We start from the raw sequence: 25,809 nt of genomic DNA on the forward strand, positions 1-25,809 counted from the left end.
AAAGTGGCGCTGGGGCAGGTTTTCTACGAGTACTTCGGTTTCCCCTGCCAATCTTCATTCCACCAATTGCTCCACAATCACCCTTACCTATCATCTGGGGCTGGTACAATAGGCCAGAAGTGGCCGCAGTACAAGGGACTTCGTCCCACCCCACTAGCAATAAGAAAAAACCTATGTCATTTGTTCATAAAGTAACTAAAGTTTGTCTTTTTGCTCACGTTTTCTGGTGTACTGGATAATAACACGCAGATGGAGCTGGAAACAAAGTAACCACGGAACAAAGGTACGTGAGGTTTCTCTCTGAGATTAGGGAATACATAAAGTTTCACATTCATACGTGACTTTTCGCTCGGAGACTATGATGTCCGTGAAATTTCGTTCTGAGATTAAGAGATATGTGAAGTTTAACTCTTAGAGCAAAGAATGCGTGACGCTTCACTCAAGAGTCCAAGGTGTCCATGAAATATTGTCCTAAGAACAAGAGATACATCATATTTCACCCCGAGACTACGAGGAATATGAGGCGTTATTCGTAGAACAAGGGATATGTGACGATTTGCTCAGATATCAAGGCATCTGTGAGATTTTGCTCTCAGATCAAGAGATACGTAAAGTTTCGCTTTTAGAACAAGGGATAAGTGACTCTTCACTCAGATCAAGACGTCTGTGAGATTTTGTTCTCAGATCAAGAAATACATGAAGTTTCACTTTTAGAAAAAGAGATAAGTGACTCTTCGCTCAGACATCAAGACGTATGTGAGATTTTGCTCTCAGATCAAGAGATACATAAAGTTTCACTTTTAGAACAAGGGATAAGTGACTCTTCGCTCAGATCAAGACGTCTGTGAGATTTTGCTCTCAGATCAAGAAATACATGAAGTTTCACTTTTAGAACAAGGGATAAGTGACTCTTCGCTCAGATCAAGACGTCTGTGAGATTTTGCTCTCAGATCAAGAAATACATGAAGTTTCACTTTTAGAACAAGGGATAAGTGACTCTTCGCTCAGATCAAGACGTCTGTGAGATTTTGCTCTCATATCAAGAAATACACGAAGTTTCAATTTTAGAAAAAGAGATAAGTGACTCTTCGCTCAGACATCAAGACGTATGTGAGATTTTGCTCTCAGATCAAGAGACACATAAAGTTTCAATTTTAGGACAAGGGATAAATGACTCTTCGCTCATAGATTAATATATCAGTCAAATTTCGATCTCAGACCAAGAGAGACACAAAGTTTTACTCTTATAAGAAGGGATAACTTCGCTTCGCTTCTCTCAGAGATCACGTTGTTCGTGAATTCCCCTTCTGCTACCAAGAGATAAGTGAAGTGTCACTATGGGACCAAGAGGTACGTGATATTTCTGTCAGAAACTAAGGTGGCCGTAGAATTCCACTGTAAGGACAGGTGATAGTTCAAGTTTCACTATAAGACGAAGTGATATGTACGTTTGACTCTGATGCCAAATGTTCCGTGAATGCTTGCTCTGGGACCAAATGATATGCCAAATGTTCCGTGAAGGCTTGCTCTGGGACCAAATGATATGCCAAATTTCAACCTGAGACCAGGGAGTAGGTCTGCGTGAAGTTTCACTCTAACACCAAGAAATTTATCGCGTTTCATTCTGAAGCAAAGCTGTTCGTGAAACTTCACTCTGAGACCAAGGTATAGATGAAGTTCAAGCATGAACTGTAGTCCTACTTGAGGTTTCACGTTGAGGCTAAGAGGTATGTGTAATTTCACTCTGAGACCAAAGGATGGTTAAGAATTCGTTTTTAGCTCATTGGATACTGAAGTTTTACTCTGAGACCATGGGATGAGTGATATTTCACTCTGAAATCAAAGGATACATTATTTCAAATTTCGCCGTAAGACGAAACAGTGTGTGGAGTTTCACTCTGATGTCAAGGGTTACTTTAGGTTCACTCAGAAACCGAAGGATACAGCACTCCGCGGGCACGAAATGTAGCAACTGACAATAATTCCTAAACTCTGCCTTAAAAGACGTCTAATTTGATTTTGGGATTTGCTTACCTTGACCACTACTTTCTTGATCTTTGGTGGCAAGCCCTTGAAGTCAGTCTCCCTGGACGGTGCCGGGCCCGGAGGCTCCTCCCGTCTGACCAGTTCCTCCTGTAGAGGAAAGGGCAGGCTCCCTGCGCATGCGAAGTACAGGACGACAAGTACAACGCACAGAAGCCCCATTGCGACGAACGGCTTAGTCACACAACCTGCGAGCAGATACCGCTGTGTCAGCTGCAGAGTGAGACCTTGAGGCTGGGTAGTCAGGAAGGGGGACGCACCCCCCACCAGCTGCGAGCATATCATCACACCATTTTAGATGTTTATATACTTACAGTTACATCAACAACAATTCATAATCAGCCACCGTATTGAGCCCTCCGGCATAATTACACTTATCAACATAGATATTTGTAGGATTTGCGGTTCTCACAGCGGTGGTTAGGAAAGCGACTATCTTCTGTGGTGTAACGCCGTGTAGTCCGTTAAAAGTCAACCGAAGTTTCACTAGGAGGAAAATATCGTCTTCATCTTCAGGGTCGAAGAATAAATATTGTCACATGTTTTCACTCTGGTTCATTGCTCGGCTTATTTCTCGACACTGAAGATGGAGGCGGTGGCGGTGGTGGTGGCAAAAAAAGGTAAAGCTATCCCTGTAATACTCTGTGGAGGCCAATACTGTTGTGAGACGTCGAAGCTCCCAAATTTTCTAGATAATCGGCTCACATATGGCGGTGAGGTTGTCAGCCTTACGCGCCGACCGCCCTTTACTCCCAGGAAGATTCCTGGTACTCATTTCTGTTAGAGGCTCAGGGCCATATTGCGGCTGGAAGGATTATATTCATTGAAAGATCCAATAACCTCATCGGAAATGGAACCCACGACCTTACGGCTTGTAGCAGTAGTAGTAAAAATTCGTATATTTCTATGTGAGCCGTAGGACGCTGCATTAACTACCTGCTTCAATTGTCTGCCTCAGAGAGCAGATCCCATGTTGATGTGTGGAAATTCGCTAAATGGAACAAGGTATTGTGGCCTTTATTACCTTTATTGCCTTTACATTCTCGCCTTCATCACTGTATGGGGGGAGACCTGCATTATGACACGATCTGCTAACCTCGTGAATTTGAAATGTGGTTCATGTTAGTAGGGACTGTGACGACCATAAACTGCATTGTCTGGACCGCGGAACAGAACACTGTGGAGAGAGCTATGTAGACTGAGGGAAAGGAATATTCATAGCTGTGAGAAATAACAAATTTATAGTACAATTCTTTCTGAAGATTACTGTCCGCTGTGATTTGACGCCATACGTGTATAATTTGGTTTCTATGCATTTCCCTTTCCTTCCACCTGCTCTCTTATTTCCACTTCCACTATAAGATCTCCCTTCAGTTTAACATTTTTAATATTATTACATTAAAAAGTAAGTAAAGGTATCCCTGTACAGGGCCGTGGAGGCCCAGAGGGCTGTGAGATGTTGAGGTTCCCATATTTTCTAGACAATCGGCTCATAGATTGAGGTAAGGTTGTCAGCCATACGCTCCAGCCGCCCTTTATCCCCAAGAATATTCCTGGTACTCATTTCTATTAGACGCTGATTCGACCCAGGGCCATAGTAGGCTGGAAAGATCAGGTGAATTGAAAAACAAATCCAATTACCTCATTGGGACTTGAACCCGCGATCTTCTGGCCAACCAACTTCTCTACCAAGGTAAAAAAGGTAAAACTATTCCTGTAACAGGCCGTGGAGGCCCATAGGATTGTGAGACGTCGAGGCTTCCACATTTCCTAGAGTCTAGAAAATGTAGCGGTGAAGTTGTCACCCTTACGCGCTGGCCGCCCTTTACTGCCAGGAAGGTTCCTGGTACTCATTTGTGATAGAGGCTGAGTCGAATACGCGACCATCCGGGTGGTAGCATAGTGCCTCAACCAAGTACTCTACCGCGTGCCCCACAATTATTTCAATATATTATTTTATTCTCACTAGTGGAAACTGGGAATCCTAGTGCGTGACCGACGGTGAACTGGAAATTGTGTAAACCAGCAATAGCGCTGTGTTTACGTGTGATTAAGAGAACTTGTAACCGAGGTGCTAATAAACCCATTCAGCAGAACTAGAACCTGTTATTGTCGTGACGCGAAGCACCCCTACACTTGACAATATTTAAGAATTCAGTTGCGACCTCAATTATAACATTGCGTCTCTCAGAGGTACACTGTTCTGGAATGTTTAATTTTCATCGATAAATTATTGGATGATTTTTTTTTTTTGCTTGGCACTACAGCCCCAGTGGGCCTAGGCCTACCTCCATGAACGTCTCCGTTCACTTCGGTTTTTCTAGATCTTACACATTCGGTAGGACTCCTTGGTCGGGTGATCAGCTCGTCGCAAGGCCTCTACCTGTACACAAACACAGAAAGACGCACACACACAAACTAAACATTCATGCCCTGAGTGCGATTCGAACCCACGATCCCGGATTCCAAGCGAGCGAAGACAGTACATGTCATTGAATGATTTACTACTATCAATTCGAGACCTGTTTCAAACAAATCGACCTATGTGAATTAAGTACCGTATTTACGCATGTATAGGCCGCGTGCGTGTATAGGCCGCAGCACAATTTTCAGAGAGAAATTATAGAAAAAATAATTTTCTTGGAATATTATTTCAGGAGTAGAACATCCTGTATTACTAATTATGAATATAATTTTTTTAAAATGAAGTGTGATTTCGAATATTTCGAATATAAGCCGCACCCCAGTTTCCTCTTGAATTTTTGGCAAAAAATGTGCGGCCTATACATGAATAAATACGGTTATTTAAATTTTAATCTTTATATAATATCATGGAGTATGAAATGTTTCGTTGCATCAGCTTCATCACTGATCCGTCTGTCCTGATAATTATCCTCTCTTCACCGCCATACCCCAGAATGTATATCGCAAGTCTAGTTCATAGCTTTCCACTTTCCATTGCTTCTATTTATAGGTGTTTTTCATCGCCAGGAGCTTCGTGTGCTTTGCTTTCTTTGTTGCAAATCTGTGGTTGTGACGAAATGTAAACTGTCCTGTAAACATTTGTTTTCAAATATTATTTTATCTGTCGAGTGGATTACATACTGATGGCGGTACAATAGCATTTAAATTTTTAATTAATGTCTTCGATATCTTCACGTAACTTAGGAAGATCTTAGGAGCCGGGATAGCTCAGTCGGTATAGCGACTGGCTACGACCTAGACGACAGAGGAGTCGGAGTTCGAGTCCTTGTAGGGTCAAAAATTTCATCTCCACGTTGTCCAAACCTACCCTGGGGCCCACCGAGCGTCCTATCCAATGGGTACCGGGGGTAAAGCCGACGGGGCGTGAAGCCGACCACTCACCTCCAGCTAGTACCGAGGTTAAGAAGATGTGGATCTATAAATCAGCTCCCCCATACGCCTTAATGGCGTAGTTCTTAATTAATTAAGCACGGGGACAACTTTTTAATATAACATTTTGGAAGAGTACTCATAACACAATTCTGGGTCTTTAGATCACCTCTGTTTAATTACCTCGAATGCAATGAGATTTATAGGAGATGAGATAGCTAAGTCGGTATACCGAGGGGCTGTGATCTGGAAAGCAGGGGTTTTATTCCCAGCATTGGCAAGATTTTCTTTTCTCTACAGCGTCGAGACCGGCTATGGGGTCCAGCCAGCCTCCTTTTCAACGGGTACTGAAAGAAATTTCATCGGCGGTAAAGCGGCAGGAGCGTGAAGCTGATCACTAGCCTCAATCTAGTGCTGAATTCAAGAATGTTGGAGCTATACCTCCATTCTCCCGTATGTCTTTCCGACATAGTGGTTAATTAATCAAATTTTTTTCCTTGGCACTAGAGCCCCAGTGGTCCTAGGCCTACCTCCATGAACTTCTCCGTTCACTTCGGTTTTTTCTAGATCTTACACAGACGGTAGGACTCCTTGGGCGGGTGATCAGCTCGTTGCAAGGCCTCTACCTGTACACAAACACAGAAAAACGCACACAAACATCCATGCCCTGAGTGGGATTCGAACCCACGATCCCGGCTTCCGAGCGAGCAAAGACAGTGCATGCCTTAGACCGCTCGGCTACCGTGACCGGCTTGGTTATTCAAATACAGCGACAAATTTACCTTTACCGTGCGAGTTACAGAAGAACTGCATTGAATGTAAAACTTGAGCCTTTTCTGTTTCTGCAACATCTGTTCAAAACTTTTTTCACTCCAGTTAACACTGACGATTAACGTACAATATATGCATACACATCTTCAATTCTGTTTTCGTTGAATTGCCCGATGTAAATAAAAACCGACATAGATCAACACTGTTTCGTACAATTCCCGATTGTGGCATTTTCGAACTCTGTGTACCCATTTTTGGGTTGTTTCATTCTCAGATGGGGACACGCGGTAGTATATTTTGTTGAGGCACTATGCTACAAGCCGGAAGGTCACGGGTTCAAGTCCCGATGAGGTAATTGGATTTTTCTCAATTGACCTAATCCTTCCAGCCGCACTTTGGCCCTGGTGTCGACTCAGCTTCTAACAGAAACGAGTACCAAGAATATTACTGGGGGTAAAGGGCGGCCGGCGCATGAGGCTAACAGCCTTACTGCCATCTATGACCCGATTGTCTAGAAAATGTGGGAGCTTCAGCATCCCACAACCCTATGGGCCTCCACGGCCTTTTACAGGGATAGCTCTACTTTTACCTTACATTCTCAGATGAACAGACGGACGGATGGAGTGATTTTATTGTGTCCTCGGCAGTTACGTAAACGGTCGCCAAATTGTTTTGCCGTCTCTCTTCAATGAGAGGCCGAATGTTGTCTGTATTATGACTTTTTGTGATGTGAGGCTCCGTTACTGAACGTTAAGAAGGCAGGAACTGCTTCCTCCAAAACATGGGTAATTCTCTACCGAACTAGAAGGTATCATTTCAAAGACGACCCTAAATTTCATATTTCCTCTGAGAGAATATCAAATATTTACCCTTTTGCTGTGATCACATCAGCTGTATGCATTGTGCATTTCACGGCAGAGTGAATCTTGAATGTATGAATGAATGAATGTATAAGGGGTGGGCCTTCTAGGCCCTTGCACCGCGACCTACAGTAGTATATTGTGCTTTACAGTGATTGTTAGTTGCTTGCCTACCCTGACAGGGAAACAGGTAAACTACCTCTAAGATTTGAGGTTTTCACGGCGGTGACTATGAAGAAAGCAGTCTTCTGGGATGTGGCACCATGTATATGTGGTGTTAACCGACGTTTCGGAGGAACGTGTCGCCTCCATCTTCAGGGTAGAAGGAAAAATATCACATATATACGGTGCCACATCCAAGAAGACTGCTTTCTTCAAGGTAAACTACCTGTTCCAAGCCTGTTTTTCCCGCTGTCATGGAGAATGAAACGGGCATAGTACTCAGATGCATGAGACGGAAGGGACTGTATTAACTGTATTGGTAGAGAAAACGGAATGAATGAGGTAATTTGTTAAACCTAGGCGTAGATGGGTACCAGGAATCTTCCTGGGGGCGGCAGGCTGGCGCGTAAGGCTGACAGTCTCACCGCCATCTATCAGATGATTGTGTAGAAAATGTGGGAGCCTCGGCATCTCACAACCGTATGAGCCTCCACGGCCTGTTACAGGGATAGCTTTACCTTCTCAGACGTAGATAGATAGGACTAGGGGATGTGGCTGGAGTCATCCTGTTCACAGTAAGGTCCTGTGCACACGGCAATCAATTTTCTGGTTCTAAACCTGCTGTGAACTTCTAGACTACCTGGGCAGCTCTTATCTTCTGAAGAAGAAATTGACTGTAAATATTCCATAAGTTAGCACGTGTTGTATGAAACGGGCGAATGAGGATATAGTCCGATTTGCACTGTGTTCCTCTGTGTACTCCTAGCCTCTTTCCGCAGAAGTTCTCAAAATCTGTGATACCGTGACCCCCCCTGGAAAAATGGGCAACTCCTAATCTTTACGTGTCAGCGAAATATGCTGTTCTGCATATTATTGGAGAACCCTGCGAGACTGTACGGTGACAGCAGGAACCTGAATAGCTTTACAGCCTCTCTACATCTACAGTAAGCTATAAAATGTTCCTGTACACTCACGAAAAGTGCAGTTCTGCACACTGTTGCAGGTCCCTGTCAGGCTGTACGGTGACAGCAGGAACCTGAATAGCTTTACAGCCTCTCTACACCTACAGTAAGCTATAAAATATTCCTGTATAGTCAGGAAAAGTGCAGTTCTGCACACAGTTGCAGGTCCCTATCAGGCTGTACAGTGTTAGCAGGAACCTAAATAGCTTTACAGCCTCTCTACACCTACAGTAAGCTATAAAATATTCCTGTATAGTCAGGAAAAGTGCAGTTCTGCACACAGTTGCAGGTCCCTATCAGGCTGTACAGTGTTAGCAGGAACCTAAATAGCTTTACAGCCTCTCTACACCTACAGTAAGCTATAAAATGTTCCTGTACAGTCACGAAAAGTGCAGTTCTGCTCACTGCTGGAGGTCCCTATCAGGCTGTACGGTGACAGCAGGAACCTAAATAGCTTTACAGCCCCTCTACACCTACAGGAAGCTATAAAATGTTCCTGTACAGTCACGAAAAGTGCAGTTCTGCGCACTGTTGCGGGCTGTACGGTGACAGCAGGAACCTAAATAGCTTTACAGCCCCTCTACACCTACAGGAAGCTATAAAATGTTCCTGTACAGTCACGAAAAGTGCAGTTCTGCGCACTGTTGCGGGCTGTACGGTGACAGCAGGAACCTAAATAGCTTTACAGCCTCTGTACACCTAGATTAAGCTACTAAATATTTCTGTACAATCACGAGAGATTTCGCGAAAAGTTTCGGCAGCATAACATACATTTTACAGAAATGTCTACTGGGTTCGATATCTCACGGACTTAATAGCTTCCCAGAACTGCATCTCATGGTTCGCGACCCACAGTTAATAAAGCACGCTGTGACCAGTACGTATGCAAACCACCCTTCAGAGGGACCACAGCACAGCTTGCCTCTTTACCGTTTCAGAGCCCGGTGTTGGCACAATGAAAGGGAAACCGCTTTATGACCATGTTGAAGCAACTTTCATTACAGTTAGCTCATGTGGAGGACCACTGAACTTTCTCTGGTGAGGCACAGGGATGCCCAGAATTATAATCTGCGTTCATTTGCTATATAAACAACTCCAAGGTCCATGAAGATCTCCAAAGGAACAGAGTGAAAAGCGAAATAAGAAAGCGGAGTAACAGCTACTTAAACAAGTTACAAAATCACTCAAATGCACAAGCAGTGAATCTATTATGCATCAGTGAAAGGTAAATAGATTGAAAAGATACTCAGTATTAAAGGGGGCACTGGATAGTGTAGTTGATTTAGGCACTATGCTACAAGCCGCAAGGTCGCAGTTCGATTCCGGATGAGATCATTGGATTCTTAATTAACTTAATCCTTCCAGGCGCACTATGTCCCTGGGGTCGACTCAGACTATAACGTAAATGATTACCAGGGATCCTCCTAGGGGTAAATCGTGGCCGGCGCGAAATGCTGACATCCTCACCACCATCTGTAAGCTGACTGTCTAGAAAATGTGGGAGCCTCGACGTCTCTCAATCCTACGGGCCTCCATGGCCTGTTACAGGAATAGCTCTATCATTTTACTTGTATTTTTATGAAGGAATTAACGAAAGAGGAAAAGAGAACATACTAAAGGAGGAAGAGAGGCCGCGCCACAGCTCAAGCGGTTAGTCGCTGGCTTCCCACCGCATCGGCCCGGGTTCGGTCCCGGGTCTGGTCAAGTGGGATTTGTGGTGAGTAAAGTGGCGCTGGGGCAGGTTTCCTCCGGGTACTTCGGTTTGCCCTGCCAATCTTCATTCCAACAATTGCTCCACAATCACCCTCACCTATCATCTGGGGCCGGTAAAATAGACCAGAAGTGGCCGCAGTACAAGGGACTTAGTCCCACCCCACTAGCAATAAGAAAGAAAAGGAGGAAGAGAGAAAGCAATAAAGATTGAAAAGAGGAAGAGTTATTAAACGGGAAAAGACAAGGACCATGATGTTAAGTGTTCTAATTGGGAGTCTACTGCTTTGAATCCTGTCTCATTGTTAGACTTGAGGTGCTTACGGTTGTGGCTATGAAGAGTAAGACAAGCAACAATCCAACAAGAATCGCACAGCCTGAATATTAATTTACTTAATTGATTAATAACTTCGTAAGTTAACGAACGAATTATGCAGCTGTACAACCTCTCCACATCTGCACTAAGCTGTGGAATGTTCCTATTGTTTATGTACGGAGGCTATAGAGCTAATGAATTTATACGTAAGATAATGAGATTAAGAACCAATTGACCAAACTGGTATTTTAACCTGAAGAAGGAAGTTGTATGTTCCTTTGAAAATATTATGACGTGGATAGCGCAACAGGAAGTAGGGGTACGTGAACTCTGCCGTCTCACATACCCCAACTCCTTCCATCGTTACCCAACGCTCGGTAAACAACCCTCCCCCTCGGTGAAGTAAGAGCACTTCTCACAGTGACGTATCAGGGGACACCGCCGTTATTACGCAGCAATAAACGACTCTCGGCAGCGTAATCACGGCGTTTACGCAACAGTGAAGCGATGTGAGTTTTCCGCTGTCCGACTGAGGGTTTATAAGGGAGACTGGAATGCGTAAGGAGGAAGTTAAAATGTGGCAGCCGCCGGGGACAGTTGAATGGATTCGCCGAGATGTAGCTGAACAGCTTGTATAAGTTTAAGATTGTATAACTGTGAATTCTATAAGTGTGAAGCGAAAGAGAGTAAATATTCCCTAAATCCTTGACCGACGTGAGATTGTTTGTCGCGTGACATACCCAACATGTGACAGTATAGTACCCGCTTATCAAATGATATGGTATCAACTATCTTACATTAATTAATGGCTTTATATTTTAGCGTCCTGTTGCACTGATTTAAGTCCATGATTTATTTAAACCGTCTTGCAGTGCATACACTCATCTATCTCCTTCTCTCACTCGCACTACATGTTTCGGCATAAAAATGCCATCTTCAGGTGCTTACTTACACACACATACCCAGCAGGCCCAACAGTATAACACACGCAGTCACAGGAGCAAGACACAACAAAAGCACAATACACACACGATAGTGAAGGAGTGCTCCAACAGAGGAGGATGGGCGTGACTGGCGTAGTGAGGTGTGACGTATCGATGAGGAATCCTGAACAATTTTAATATTTTTAACGTTTGACATTTGTCAATGTATATGATAGATATATATTTTAGTTATTTTAATGTGAGAACAAGGCATGCAATGAACTAGTTTGGCGTGAATTGAGTAAGCACCTGAAGATGGCATTTTTATGCCGAAACATGTAGTGCGAGTGAGAGAAGGAGATAGATGAGTGTATGCACTGCAAGACGGTTTAAATAAATCATGGACTTAATTAATGGTATTTGCATTGGTATTATATTGGGAATTTTGTCTGTATTGTAATTGTATTGTAAAGGTATTCATTGTGTGTAGTATGTGACCATTACTGTTGTGTACTTTTGTTTATTATTGTGTAGTTTTGTGTGCTGCGCTGTATTCGAGCGTGGCTGGTTATTTCATGTCGTATGGCTTCTTCTATTACCACTGTCACGGGCTTAAAGCCAATTTGCAGTCAAATAAGTAATAAAATAAAATACATAGTACCTAGAATACCACATTATGATGTCATTCTGTCTGTCTGTCTGTCTGTCTGTCTGTTGTTATGAGTTCCAACTGTCACTAAGCAACGCTATTATATGGCCTAAAGCACATTGAAATTTCAACGCTATATATCTTTATGTGCTCGTTAAACACTGCTTTGCCTTGTGGAAAGACGCGTCATCAGAAATACCCAACCACAACACATAAATCTCTAAGCCACATTAATATCAAATACACAGATTTTCTTCTACACATATAGGACTAAACTTGTTTGAATCTCGAAGGTTGAAGCATAGTTACTGCGCTGTTTATCGGTATAATCTTCTGCTTATATCCGTGACTGCTGCAACTCATTACTAACATACATAGCTACATAAAACCAAACTTTAACCTTTTGTATAGAAAGGTAACAATGTGAATGGTTGTCTCTGTTCTCAATTAACAACTACGCCATGACGACTTATGGGAGAACGAAGGTATAATTTTACATTTTTGAGCTTCATGATGTAGTGTTTAATTCGCTGAGCACAGGAAAAATTTTGCCTTCTAATAGCGACGGTGTCAGCATCTGTATATATTATCAAATGATAGGATGAAGAGGTAATAAAAAGGTAGAATTGTCCCTGTGCTTAACTAATTATGCACTATGCCATGAAAACGTATGGGGGAGTCGATGTATAGACCCACGTTTTCTTGACCTCGGCCCCAAACGCTTTACCCCCGGAGAAAGAGCCCCATGTACTCATTGGATAGAAGGCTGGGTGACCCTTTGTACCGGTCTGGATGATGTGGAGAGGAGAACATTCTCGACCGTACCGGAATTCCATTTCTGATCCCTCTGTCGCCCAACTAGTAGTCAGTCCCTTTACCGGCTGAGCTATCGCTACTGATAGGATGATCCGTGAAAGAAACTGTCATAGCCTAAGTTCAGGTTCCATCCCAGTATTTGCCTGGAGGGACTGACGAATACAAAGAACAATACTTTAGGACAGTCGGTGTGTCGGCCAAGGATGGAAACGGGAACCTACAAGTGAGTTTGCTCTGTGATTGACTTGCGACAACTTCCATTACGTTACCGCGGATGACACGGGAAGTGTGTCACTGTTTTGGTCAGCCCTGGTGTACGAGTAGTGCAGGTTAGCTGGAATTCCGCTTGCAGACTATCAGTTAGTGAAAACGAGAGGAATATCTTCCCTCTAGGACCGCTGTGTCATCATCTGCAGAGAATCTGCTACCATTCCTCAACAGGTTCTTTACAGAGGCATCCAGCACGAATTTATTGTTGAAGCCATGTATGCCTTCTGCAAGAAACAGATTTTCACGTACAGACTGGCGCATTCAGGAAGCAGCTGTGTAAACAAACAAGTCCCCCCCCTCCCACTTCTACATTGTATTGAAAGCGCTAGAATAATCGCTGCCATTGCGCCATTTCAGCTTACAAGACCAACCGACTCTATAACGTTAAGTTTTTGACGGAAAAAGGTAAAGTAAGTTGCCCTTGTGGGCCGCGCCATAGCTTAAGCGGCTAGTCACTGGCTTCCCACCGCGGCGACCCTGGTTCGATCCTGGGTCTGGTCAAGCGGGATTTATGGTGGACAAAGTGGAGCTGGGGCAGGTTTTCTCCGAGTACTTCGGTTTCCCCTGCCAATCTTCATTCCACCAATTGCTCCACAATCGCCCTCACCTATCATCTGGGTCTGGTACAAAAGGCAAGAAGTGGCCGCAGTAAAAGGGACTTAGTCCCACCTCACTAGCAATAAAAACGTTTTCCCTGTGCTTAACTAATTAAGTACTACACCATGAAGATGTATGGGGGTGTGGATGTATAAGTCCACATTTTCTTAACCTCGGTCAAGTTGCAGTTGGGTGATCAGCTTCACGACCTCGACATTTTACCCCCTTGGAAATAGCACCAGTTACCCATTGGATAGGAAACTGGGTGAACCCCAGAGCCGGTCTGGGTTACGTTGAGAAGAAAAATTCTTCAGTCTGCTGGGACTCGAACTCTAAATTAAATATAATTTTGTAACGGATTTGCTCAAAACTTTTCTAGGCAACCGCTCGGTAAACAAGTCCCAATGAAGATAGATTCTTGGTGAACAGTCCGTTTCTAGGTTACGCAATAATCCTGACAGCAGAAGAAGTATTTTCAATATGTTCCGCGCCATGCCCACTGCTAAGCAACATAACTGTAAACACACTGTCGCGCAGACGCAGTGGCGTCACACTCCAACAGTACTTATATATCCCGTGACTTATTTTCTGTGTGGTCTGTGCTGCGCAACGATAAAACTGTGTTTTCTGCGTTGTCCGTGCCGCGACTATATTACACGAGTTCGCTTGCAGCTAAGAAGGTTCCAGGAGAGTTCTCACTTGAGTTTCGAAATTCCCAGGGAACAGCAGTGCGGCCATAAAAAGAATTCGAAGACTTAGTGTGACTTTGCATGCGCAGTAGTACAGTGACATTGGCAGTCTGTAATTTAGTGAGGCTTGTTTGTCTTAATTCCCGCTGATGTTTTATGATATATATGGTTTATATATGGGGCACGCGGTAGCGTAGTTGATTGTGGCAGAATGCTGCAAGCTGGAAGGTCACAAATTCGATTCCCGATAATGTCATTGGATTTTTTGATTAACCTAGTGTCTCAAGCCGCACAATGATTCTGGGATGTTCTCAGACTCTATCATTAATGAGTACTAGCAATCTTCAGGGGGTTAAAGGGAGGCCGGATGACCTCACCGCCATATGTGAGTCTACTCTCTAGAAAATGTGGGAGCCTCGACGTCTCACAATCCTATGGGCGTCCACTGCCTATTATAAAGATAGATTTAGCTTTTTTATTGTTATTATACGCAGTTTTTTTTTGTTCTGGTGTCCGTGTGTAGGGACTACCCCTATCGATTTGACCCATGTGATTAGGATTGTAACTGAGAACGGAAACAGAGTCCACTATGTTTTTAAATGGAAATAGGAAGATGCATAATGTCCAGAAAGTCAATAATTGCATAAATATGCTCTTTTATGTGGTTTCGGGAGTGGCTTCACAAATATTCCGAAGACGCTCCTTTCATTCATTCATTCATTCACTCATTCATTCATTCATTGTTGGAGGAGGTGGGTTTCCCCATGCACTTAGACCAGTTATTAGTCCATTATGCATCCCCCTTTAATTTCTAATGTCCCCATACCCTACCGGTACTGGTGCCCGTTATCAGCCCCTTTCTGCCAGCGAGGTCGGCCCTCTACTGGCAGTGGTATCTGATAATTAGTCCCTTTCTGTCAGCGAGGTCGATCCTCATCTGGCAGTGGTACCTAAAACTTTCCCCATTTACCGGAGGCATTAGAAACTACTTGGGCAGGAAAATTTGCCTAATTTAGCTCAGAGGTCTCCTAGAGACATGAGGTTCTTTTACGTGCCGTAAATCTACGACACGGGACCCACGGCTTAAAGTCCCTCCCAGAACGTTTGTACTATGGACCACAACAGCAAGAGGTGTGGGATAGGGAGCCAAGAGCGGCAAGGCTCCGTGTTCGTTACCGGCAGCAATACATGTCGTAAAACGCAAGAATTCGTGCGTGGGAGACTTCCGGATTACAAAACTGCACCAATGAGGCATCAGAACAACTGAATGAAGTGGCAACATTGAGAGCGTCATAGTGTGGGGGAGAATTATAATATAAATTTACGCAAGTACGTGAGAAAGTATTGTCCTACCTGTCTGCTATTTATAACACACTCATGTTTATTGGCATTAAATAGGAAAACACTTTTTACAATTTTATATATATATATATATTCGCTAGTGGGCTGGGACTAAGTCCCTTGTACTGCGACAACTTCTGGCCTATTGTACCAGCCCCAGATGATAGGTGAGGGTGATTGTGGAGCAATTGGTGGAATGAAGATTGGCAGGGGAAACCGAAGTACTCGGAGGAAACCTGCCCCAGCGCCACTTTGTCCACCACAAATTCCACTTGACCAGACCCCGGGATCGAACCCAGGCAGCCGCGGTGGGAAGCCAGCGACTAATCGCTTGAGCTATGGCGGGGCCCCACAATTATATTTACTTCAGATTAAGTCGAAATCACGTACATAACACTGTGCCACGTCAATTTACACGCACATATACATATACATATTAAGGACAGCTCAACTTGTTCGCAAATCAGCTTTACATACATACAGATACGTGGATAGCATTCCTGTTTTGTTTCAGGAACGTTCTGGAGGCCGGCTTTCAGGATTGAAGTCTGTTATGAGTATCCTCAGTCACACCAGGCAAATTATTCAATAATGCTTCTAATTAGACCACTACATCTTTATTTCACGACATCGCTGAGTGATTATTCACTGATAATTTTGTCATTAAATGTTATGTAATCTGAGGTAAGAACATCGTCGTTAAATAAACCCAAAGTCAACTAAGATATATATGTACTTATCTATGTAAGCTAAAATTTACTCTAGACTTATCGACTGCTTTGTGAAACCATATAGAGGTGTCGGTCAATCTTTTAAATTTCAGTTGGTCCTCGACAGCACAGTCATTCTTGGTTTCAGTCTTTGGAAATCTATGACCTCAAGTTTTTTGTTCACTCCTAGACATGTGCGCTTTTCGACAAGGGGAGGGATCGGTCTTTATTTGTGGCTCTGGCCACTCAATTCCAGCCCAGTAAAGTGCTCCTGGTCCTCGCCAGTAAAGTCCCACAGGACTATATATCACTGTCTGATGACTCTGGAAGCCTTCAGAAACCTTTCACTAACTCTCCCCAAATCAGATAGTAGCGAAAGGCGTGGAGACGATAAATTTATACACATTCTTTGTCCGACATTATTTTGAAAAGCGGTCTGCTTCAGAGCCCGTTGGTGTCCACTGAGCAGGAAGCTACTAGCCGGACCTCAAAACCTGTCTGATTGGAGGGCCTGGGTGATATACAGAACCAACGCGTGAGTGGTCCAGCTCATAGCCAGTGGCGCAACATTCGTGAAAATATGGATACAGCGTGTCTTACACAATTTAACCCACTAAATATATAAGTTAATCTGATATGCATGTCTGTAAGACTCCGGTTCCTACTTCGGCGAAAAGACGTCGAGTCCTTTGCTGTAATTACTGCTTGTTCTGAGAATCACATGAAATATAAATATATTCTATGAGTAAAATGAAGAGTTATTCAGCAATAAATCCAGCGATTAATGAAATAACTCCTGCACTTAAAGGCTGGGGCCACACGAGCGCATAAAATGCGTCCGTTATAACGAACGTCGTCACGTCTTTTATAGAAATAAACAAGAGAGGCGAATGCTATGCTTCCTTCTGTCTCCATTACAGACAAAAAACTGCGCACCGCATTCTGCAACTGTGTGGTGTCCTCAGCAACGTCCGTCATAAAGTACGTTCGTTGCAACGGACGTACTTCTTGCGCTCGTGTATCCCCAGCCTAAATGGTTAACTGCGAATCATGAAAATTATATACGCGTATGTGTGTAATAGCATACTTATGTGTTTATTTATACCGATACTAGGACTGCATGTATCAACGGCCATCGGCGAACTTGATACCAGTACATAAACACAATTAACTTGCCGTGCTATATCTTATCAGACCTTGCAGTCAACGTACATGCAAACCAACATGTGTCGCCTTTATCGGCGTTCCAGGGAACTCGTTGCTGCTGGCGTGGATCGGGCGTTACATTACTTTTTAGTATATATAAAAAGTGATAATTATATGTAACATAAACATTATTTGGGACTACAAGGTTCTCACAGCAGTGAATATTGTCTTTAGGGATGAAATACCGTGTAGACTAGCAAATATTTCCCAAGCACTGTAAATGACGATTTTGAAGATAGCAAGATCAGGTTCTTTCAGAATATTTATAAAGATCTATAACACTGTAGTGTACCACTTCCCAGAGTATCCAATTAATCTAATGTTGCCGCAAAGACCCGAATGTGTTAAAACCTAGGATTCACGCGTCAAACCTTGGTTTTACCAAATTTCGGGCTTTTATAGTAACATCATGCACGTAATTCCGTTGGCATTTATTGAAATAATCTTGAAACATAAATCGCCTGTAGAGAGTATAAATGATGCTAGCTTGGGGCGAAAATTCCATGCTCGATCCATTTATGTAACTAACAAAAAGCAGTCGACCTACTGTCGCTAGTCTAGTGGGAGTGTCCACACAACTTGCAACATTCTGTGTTAGAAATCACTGGAGCCAACAAAGAGCCCTTGGTTTCACATTTCATTAATTGCTGCAAGGATGACTTAATACAAACGTTAATTGACTCTTTTGTGAATATTCTGTTATTGTTTGGCTGTTAGAATTGTTAACATCTTATAGGTAATTAGGTCATCAGAGCGCTGGTTAAGGAGATTTCTGTCTTCTGGGGTACAGCTCCACATAATTCATTGAAAGTCATCTGAAATTTTGGAGCAATATGTCGCCTCCATCTTCAGAATCGAAGAATACACCAAGCAAGGAACCATTAGCAAGCAAGTGGATAGTAGATCTTGATTTATTCTTCGACCCTTGAAATGCAGACAGTATTCCTCCGTAACTACGTACCTCAAAACTTTTCTTGATATCTGGGTCTTCACCGTAATGACAATGATGGTCTTTCGCGCTTGTGTTGATGTATATGTTAGTGTATATTATGTCTATTATACTATACTATATGTACATAATTTTTTAATTCTCTTAGTGGGGGGTGGAGTTCAATGGGTCCACTCGCCACGGCGGCCACTGATTGTCCTATTGTAGCCTGCCCGGGTGATTATGGTGATGGAGAATTTGGTGAAATGAAGATTGGCAGGGGAAACAGAAGTACTCGGAGAAAACCCGCCCCAGCGCCACTTTGTCTACCATAAATCCCACTTGACCAGACCCGGGCCTCCGCGGTGTGAAGCCAGCGGCTAACCGCTTGAGCTATGGCGCGACCACATATATATATATATATATATTTGTGTATCTTTTTAATGCATTTTCAGTCTCGCAGTATATGTATAATTCCAGGATATTTATATAGTTTCTACAATTACGACACGTTTCGGCAACTATTTTTGGCCATCATCAAGTAATACTTTTACAGTCACTGCAATTACTCTCAACTCTCTCTGCTGTGCCCCTTCCAGAGGGCAATATTTACAATTTCGGGAAGGCCATGTTGTTTGCTGTGTAAGTTCTTAGCTATGGACATAAACTAATAATATAAATTACACAGAATTTTGTCCTAGTGTTCCGAAAGGTAGGCGTTATTCACATTACTACCGTCTTTCAACTTCGTAAATTTTACCTTAAATTATGCAAATCTGTCTTAAAATTGATTTTCATCCTTAAGTTAAAACAGATGAGGTAATTTGAACTAGTGAAAATTACACCATTGTTGGTTAAATATTATTATTGTTATTATTGCAATTTCTATTAGTTTTATTTATTTTATGTTTTTATTGTATTTGGTGTGTAGTCCTGTGTCCTCTGTAATGAGCGTTTTCTTGATGAGCGCGGTAACACCAGCTCTCCTAGGGTTCGTGTGCTCTCACGTCACATACTGGACTTGCTTTTCATGTGCGTATTTTCCGTGTTCGCTTTCTGTGCAGTGGTCTTTCTGTTTCCTGGTGTTGTGTTCCGGGTCTGCGCTTGCGCTTGAAAGTGACTGTATAAATACTACCTAAAGATGGTAACAAATGTGGCCGAAACATGTCGTAATGCAGAAGCTGTGTAATTATCCTAGAATTATACATATATTGTGAGACTGAAACTGAATATACATGTTCTACATAACAACATGACACTAAAACACAATATTACTTTTATTGTGTACGTTGTGGTCTTCTGTAATAACCTGTAATCTTGCAGCAACATTTTCGGGAAACAAACTACCTTCATCTCCAGAGTAAAACCCAGAAAACCACAATCTATATCCCCAACACCGAGAAAAATTCAAGTATTATGTTCATGGATATTGTTAATTGTTATAAGTCTAATAGTGTTTGACGATGTTGTTAAAAAAACAAACATCATTATTCTGGATAATTTTCAACGTCTTAATTTCTCAAACAAAGCGTTTCCGAAATTGAATCTCTTTCCTTTATCAGGTTAAGGGAAGAAAGGGTCCTTATAATTGGTTATAGCTCCTAATGAACTTTATATTATCTGTTGTAAGGTCTTAAGAATTATCATGTTCGGCAATATATTTATTTTTATTTGATATTTAGTTTCTCATAACAATTCAGAATTCACGTATTTATAATTGTCATAAAACACAGATCTTAAGTCAGATCTAAAATTTTATTTGGAACACGTTTTATTGTGATGAATATTAGCGAAATCAAAGCTACCTATAAAGAAATAGAATAGAAATAAAGAATAGATGAAAATGCATAAGCGAATTTGGTAAAATTACGAAGAAATACGCTTGGAAAGATTCAAGAGTATAACCGACTTTCTTATTTTTTATAACCTGCCAATGCCTGGCCTGAGATTAAACCCGAAACTAAAGAAGCTCTTTGAAGAACTGGTCCCTTACTTTCATTTGATAGTACAGCGATCGTATGGAAAACGATACGTCTAACATTTCTTCTATTTTACATATGTATTTATTGCCGCGGTGAAGTTTTTACCGAGCCGTTGCCCAGCAACGATAAAGGGCTACACATATAGACACACAGTTGAATGGGAAAGATATATGAAATACACCTTCTGATGTGGGCTCAGATGCCATGATATACATACCAAGTTTCATAAAGATTGGTTGAGGCATTCAAAATTTCTATGCGGGGTACACAGGTGAGATTGCATTAGCATTGGGTAAAAGGTAAAGCTACCCGTGAGGCCCATAGGGTTGCGAGGCGTCGAGGCTCACACATTTTCTGGACAATCGGCTCACAGAGAGCAGCGAGTTGTCAGCCTTAAGCACCGGCCCCCTTTAGCTCACGCTACCGCGTGCCCCCGCTTAACATCATCCCTATGTAATGCAGTAGTTAACTCCTCTACTTCGTATTCGGAAGGTTCCTGGTTCAATTCTCGGTTCCAATTCCAACTCTATCCACTAAGGTAAAGAAAAAAAGTTGTTCATGTGCTTAACTAATTAAGCACTACGCCATGAAGGCGTATGCGGGAGTGGATGTATAGATCCATGTAATCTTGGGTCTCAGTAATAGTTGGAGATGGCTCATCAATTTCGCTACCCGGCCGCTTTATTCCAGGTGAAAATGTCCTCGTTACCCATTGGATAAGAGGCTGGGTCTGTCCCAGATCTGGTCTGGGAGGCGTGGAGAAGAAGATTCTTGACCCTATAGGGACTGGAGTTTTGGCCGCGCCATAGCTCAAGCGGTTAGTGGCTGGCTTCCCACCACGGCGGCCCGGGTTCAATTCCGGGTCTGGTCAAGTGTGATTTGTGGTGGACAATCACCCTCACCTATCATCTGGGGCCGGTGCAATAGGCCAGAAGTGGCCGCAGTACAAGGGACTTAGTCCCACCCCAATAGCAATCAGAATAGTGATACAGAAATTTGTGATTCTGCAGTTAAGTTCTCAGCTGCTGCATTAACATTGGCCGTGATGGCACGTTTCCACATTCTTGCTCACTAACAATCCACAAAGAACCTGATATCCGACGTAACCAATGTGTGCTGTTGAGAAAGAGCCATTCTGCTAAACTTCGTTTTGTAAGCATCCAATTGGCGTGGTATTATTTTCGGAGTTGCGCAGTGAAAGTGGAGGCTTCTCCCACCAAGAAAGTCTCTAGGTCAGATTTCTGTCTGGTTGCTTGGGTACTGAGGACAGACGTAAATATTCACTTATACTCAACGTTAGCTACAAGAAATACCCATTACTATCTTGAACTGCAACGTAACCCACGTTCAATGGCCGTTGTTTTACAACCCCATTTTATTAGATATTAAAAAGGGAAAATGATCTGATGACACCTGATCAACAAAACTGTTGACTGTGAATCTTTCTCTGATGGTGAACTAGACCTTTCTGATTTACCAAACTCTGGGTGAATATCTTAATTACCAGACTATTCTTAGTCTAATTTCCATATTTACCATCGTCACAGATTTTTATTGCTTATTAATTTATGTAAAAAGAAAAGCTTCCCTGTGTTTAATTAATTAAACAGTGTGCCATGAAGACATATGGGGGGGGGGAGTTGAGGTGTATAAAATATATAAAATTTTAGCTAAAACAGCATGACCTAAAATTCGGGTTAAAAATTATTTGAGCCCAAAATATTATAAATATATATTACAATCAGAATGCACATTCAAATAATAGGCGTAAATAGTTTGAAATGCATATTGTGTTTCAGGGCGCAGTAGCGAGTAGTCTAATAGAAATGTGTAAACGTTTCGGAGGAGCATACTGCCTCCATCTCCAGTAACCAAGAGTAATATCCCGAAAAAAGCAAGATGAAGAATGCTTGCTGCTTCCTTACTACTTATATTACTCTCGTATCTGAAAATGGAGACAATATGTATCTTCGAAATGTCAGCGCACTTCTGCAGACTTCACGGCTTCACATCCTAGAACAGGCGCTCACAATATTAACCACTATCAGAACCTCAGATGCATAATTGTTTTGCGTCTGCAATAGTAGCCTATTGATTCCACTGGAACCCAATCGCTGGTATTATCCTCAACCCTAGAAGGAAACCCGAACATATTTATAGACTAATATATTCGGTCATGTGACGCCGTGTAGCCTGTTAGATTGTCACCAACGTTTATGTGGACACTAACTTGATGGAGCTGAGCCCTTCTGAGAAGCAGCCAATTGTGCTTATATTCAAGAATTTCCCAGATTTTTATGAAACCCGATGGTTCTTTACCGTGTTCATCAGAGACCTTCACTGGTTCCTAACCTGAGCCAGATGATCCAGTCCATACCATCCCATCCTATCTCTCTACGATCCAATTTATTATTATCCTCCCATTTGCGTCTTGGTCTTCCTAGTGTTCTCTTTCCTTCCGGTTTTCTCACCAATATCCTATATGCATTCCTCTTCTCCCTCATTCGTACTACATGCCCTACCCACCTCATCTTCCTCGGCTTGATCATTGTAATTATACTTGGAGAAGAGTACAAGTTATGAAACTCCTCATTATGCAGTTTTCTCCAACCTCCTGTCACTTCATCTCTCTTCGATACAAATATTCTCACCCATCCTGTATATACAGAATAGAAGCGTAGTCGTCCGAAAATGTCAGTAACGATCTACCAGACTCCACGGCATCAGATCCCATTTTCACTATAGTGAAAATCTCAGATCTCGCAAATATTTGTATTTCCTGACTTGGAAGTACGAGTGTATGCTGTTCCGTGGAGGGCTGAATGTTAATGAACTGATCAGGTAACAATTTCGTTCATGGACCCCGCAGATGTGTACATTTACATGAGTTTTTGAGGTTATGACAACCTTGACTGTGATGAATGGTATCTGGAATCTTAACGCTGTGTAGCCTTGCAGAAGTTTTCACTCTGCTTCTGTTTGCTATTACTTTGAAGATGGAAGCAGTACGTTCCTCCGAACTTTTGACAAATATCTACCAGACTATACGATGTAATATCCAAGAATACAGTACTCTTCATATGCAACAGTGTTTAATGATTTGCTGCCATTAAACCTTATCCAGATATATTTTAATCCAGTCCAAGTTTTCACGCCTCGTTTTTCAAAGATCTGGTTTAATATTATCCTCCCATCTGAACCATTCCGCCAAACTTCGAGGGTCCTTAACACTCATGTTCTGTATTCGGGAAGTCCCGGACAGAAATCCCGGCCTGGGTACCAGTTATCCTGATTCAAGCATTCTTGGTTTTCCTTAGTAACTCACGGAAAGTTCTGGGATAATATTTCAAATTATGAAACTAAACTTTCCTCCTACATGCTTTACAATTCATTATTATCATACCTTCATTCATGGTAATATAATTTACCATTTTAAAGAGTATTTAAATAAAAGACTTAAAAATAAGTACACCGTTCTTTTTTCTTGAAGCTCGCAATCAAAATATTGCCAGAGGCTCTGCATCTCTTATTTACCTCAACGAGTACTGACATTGCATGATAAGTTACAGTGTAGTCCGGTATGTGATGACCAATGTTTCGAGGCAACATACTACTTCCCTCTTCAAGGTAGAACAATAGCTACACATTACGTATCTAATATTCAATAAAATTGGATTTGTTTAAGCAAGTCTAATTATTGCCGAATTAAGAATATGAAAATTACTGTTTTCTGTGAAGTGGCACCGTATATTTTTGTAGATATTCACTAATTTTGCGCAGGAATTTATTGCCTCCACCTTCAGGATAGTAGCACAGAGGAAACAAGTTCCTCCAAAAAGTTCGCTTCTCTTCTACTAAACTACACAGCAAGACATATTTATGAATTATTACCACTTGAAGGACCTCAAATACGACAAATTACAAATTTATTCTCTTTCAATTTTATACAGGATGTTCGGATTATTAAGATGAATAAGTCTGTTTACAGATTAAATTCACCTTTTCATTACCGGTTTTTCTTCACCGATCCATAAAAAATATATCATTAAAACACGGCTAGAATGTCCGTATCCAAAATACGTAGACATATATTCCCTGCCAGTCCCACATTAAATATTTATAAAACACAATGGCAACTATGTTTACCACCTGTTCTGACATTCAATCCTTCTGCATTATGCCTACACTGTACATCTATGTGCTTCATAGGATCCACAGAATTTCTTTTCTCTCGCTCCCGCTTTGGAGCCTAGGGCTGATTTCTCAGTTTCATTGATCGTTTATTACAGACGGTAGGACTCCTCGGACAGGTGATCAGCTTGTCGCAAGGTCTCTACCTAAACACAGGACTACACAAACACAGAATAAACGCATAAACACACCAAACATCCATGCCTTGTGTGGGATTTGAACCTACGATCCTCGTTTCCGACCGGGTGAAGACAGTACATGCCCTAGACCTCTAGGCTACCGTGACCGGCATTCACAGAATAAGGAGCAATTATTTCCCTGACACCGTCAGACGGTAGGCTCTAAGGGGGCGTGACAATAGTGTCAAACACAACGTTTCATAGCCTGGATCTGTTTCCATCCTCAGGTGATGAGGTACGTGACAATCTGTTAGGTCTGTTAGAAAGATCTAACCTCAACCAGTGGACCACGTTATGTTCTTTAGATACCAGATGATTGATGCGGACCAAAACACTATAAGCCGCTTGGTATGGAGATAGAGTGCGTTTTCTGTGCTGTAAGAACTCGACATTAAATTTTATTTCAACGATCTTAACGCGTAGGAAGTTTTACAACCGGGAATTTTTCCCTTTAATTTTTTAGTTACTGTTTTTTAAATAAAGAGACGTCTGAATCCTTTATTTCTGCAATTTATAAGCTAAAATACATAATTTTATTTCATCGATATCGAATATATTAAACTAGTTTAGCACCATAATTAAAAAATGTTATTTAGTTGTTATTTATTAAAAACCAGAAATGTACTTAATTTTAACAGTATTTCAACCTAATGTGACATGTTTAAGTGATGAATTTAAAGGCTGTTTTGCGTTTAGGTTTCCCCACTTTAATGTGAACACCCGGTATAGTTTGATGTGTAACTCATACCTCAGCTGCAGGAATTAGCCAAGCTGCCGTTCCGCTGCACTGGTACGAGTTCGCAGAGACCCGCACGCAAGATGAGACACCAACTGTGTGGATATACGCGATGCATGCGGCAGGCTGACCGTTAAGTTTCGGTGAGAGTGGATCAGGGGAGGGACTGTACAGCCGAAGTGGGGAATAGATCGCGACACACGTGACCAGTACTGCTCGACGTTCCTTTCCATATTTCTTTTCTTCGTCCGTATTTCGTTTTTATTATTTAACCTACTTTACTTTGCAGTACGCAACAGATTTTTAGAATAATATTTAAATCTAAGAAGGAAAAAGGTAATAAGGTGCTGAAGATAATTTCTTAATTAGACATTTCGTAACTTGTACTCCTAACCAGATATTATTAGAATGGTC

General features: G+C 42.1%; 1 protein-coding gene across 1 annotated transcript in view; it reads right to left on the reverse strand.

Annotated features, from left to right (window-relative positions):
- The window catches only part of LOC111870879 (loricrin), a 95,072-nt gene extending 69,546 nt beyond the window's left edge, over nt 1–25,526 (reverse strand). The window contains exons 1-2 of the mRNA XM_023863491.2: nt 25,408–25,526; nt 2,035–2,231 (exon numbers count right to left, since the gene is read on the reverse strand). Coding sequence (XP_023719259.1) covers nt 2,035–2,205 — 171 coding nt within the window. The 5' untranslated portion in view covers nt 2,206–2,231; nt 25,408–25,526. The remainder of the gene's footprint in view (nt 1–2,034; nt 2,232–25,407) is intronic.
- Nucleotides 25,527–25,809: the final 283 nt, after the last annotated feature.

The sequence above is a fragment of the Cryptotermes secundus genome, unplaced genomic scaffold, assembly GCF_002891405.2.
Source record: "Cryptotermes secundus unplaced genomic scaffold, Csec_1.0 scaffold709, whole genome shotgun sequence".
Classification (NCBI taxonomy): Eukaryota; Metazoa; Arthropoda; class Insecta; order Blattodea; family Kalotermitidae; genus Cryptotermes; species Cryptotermes secundus.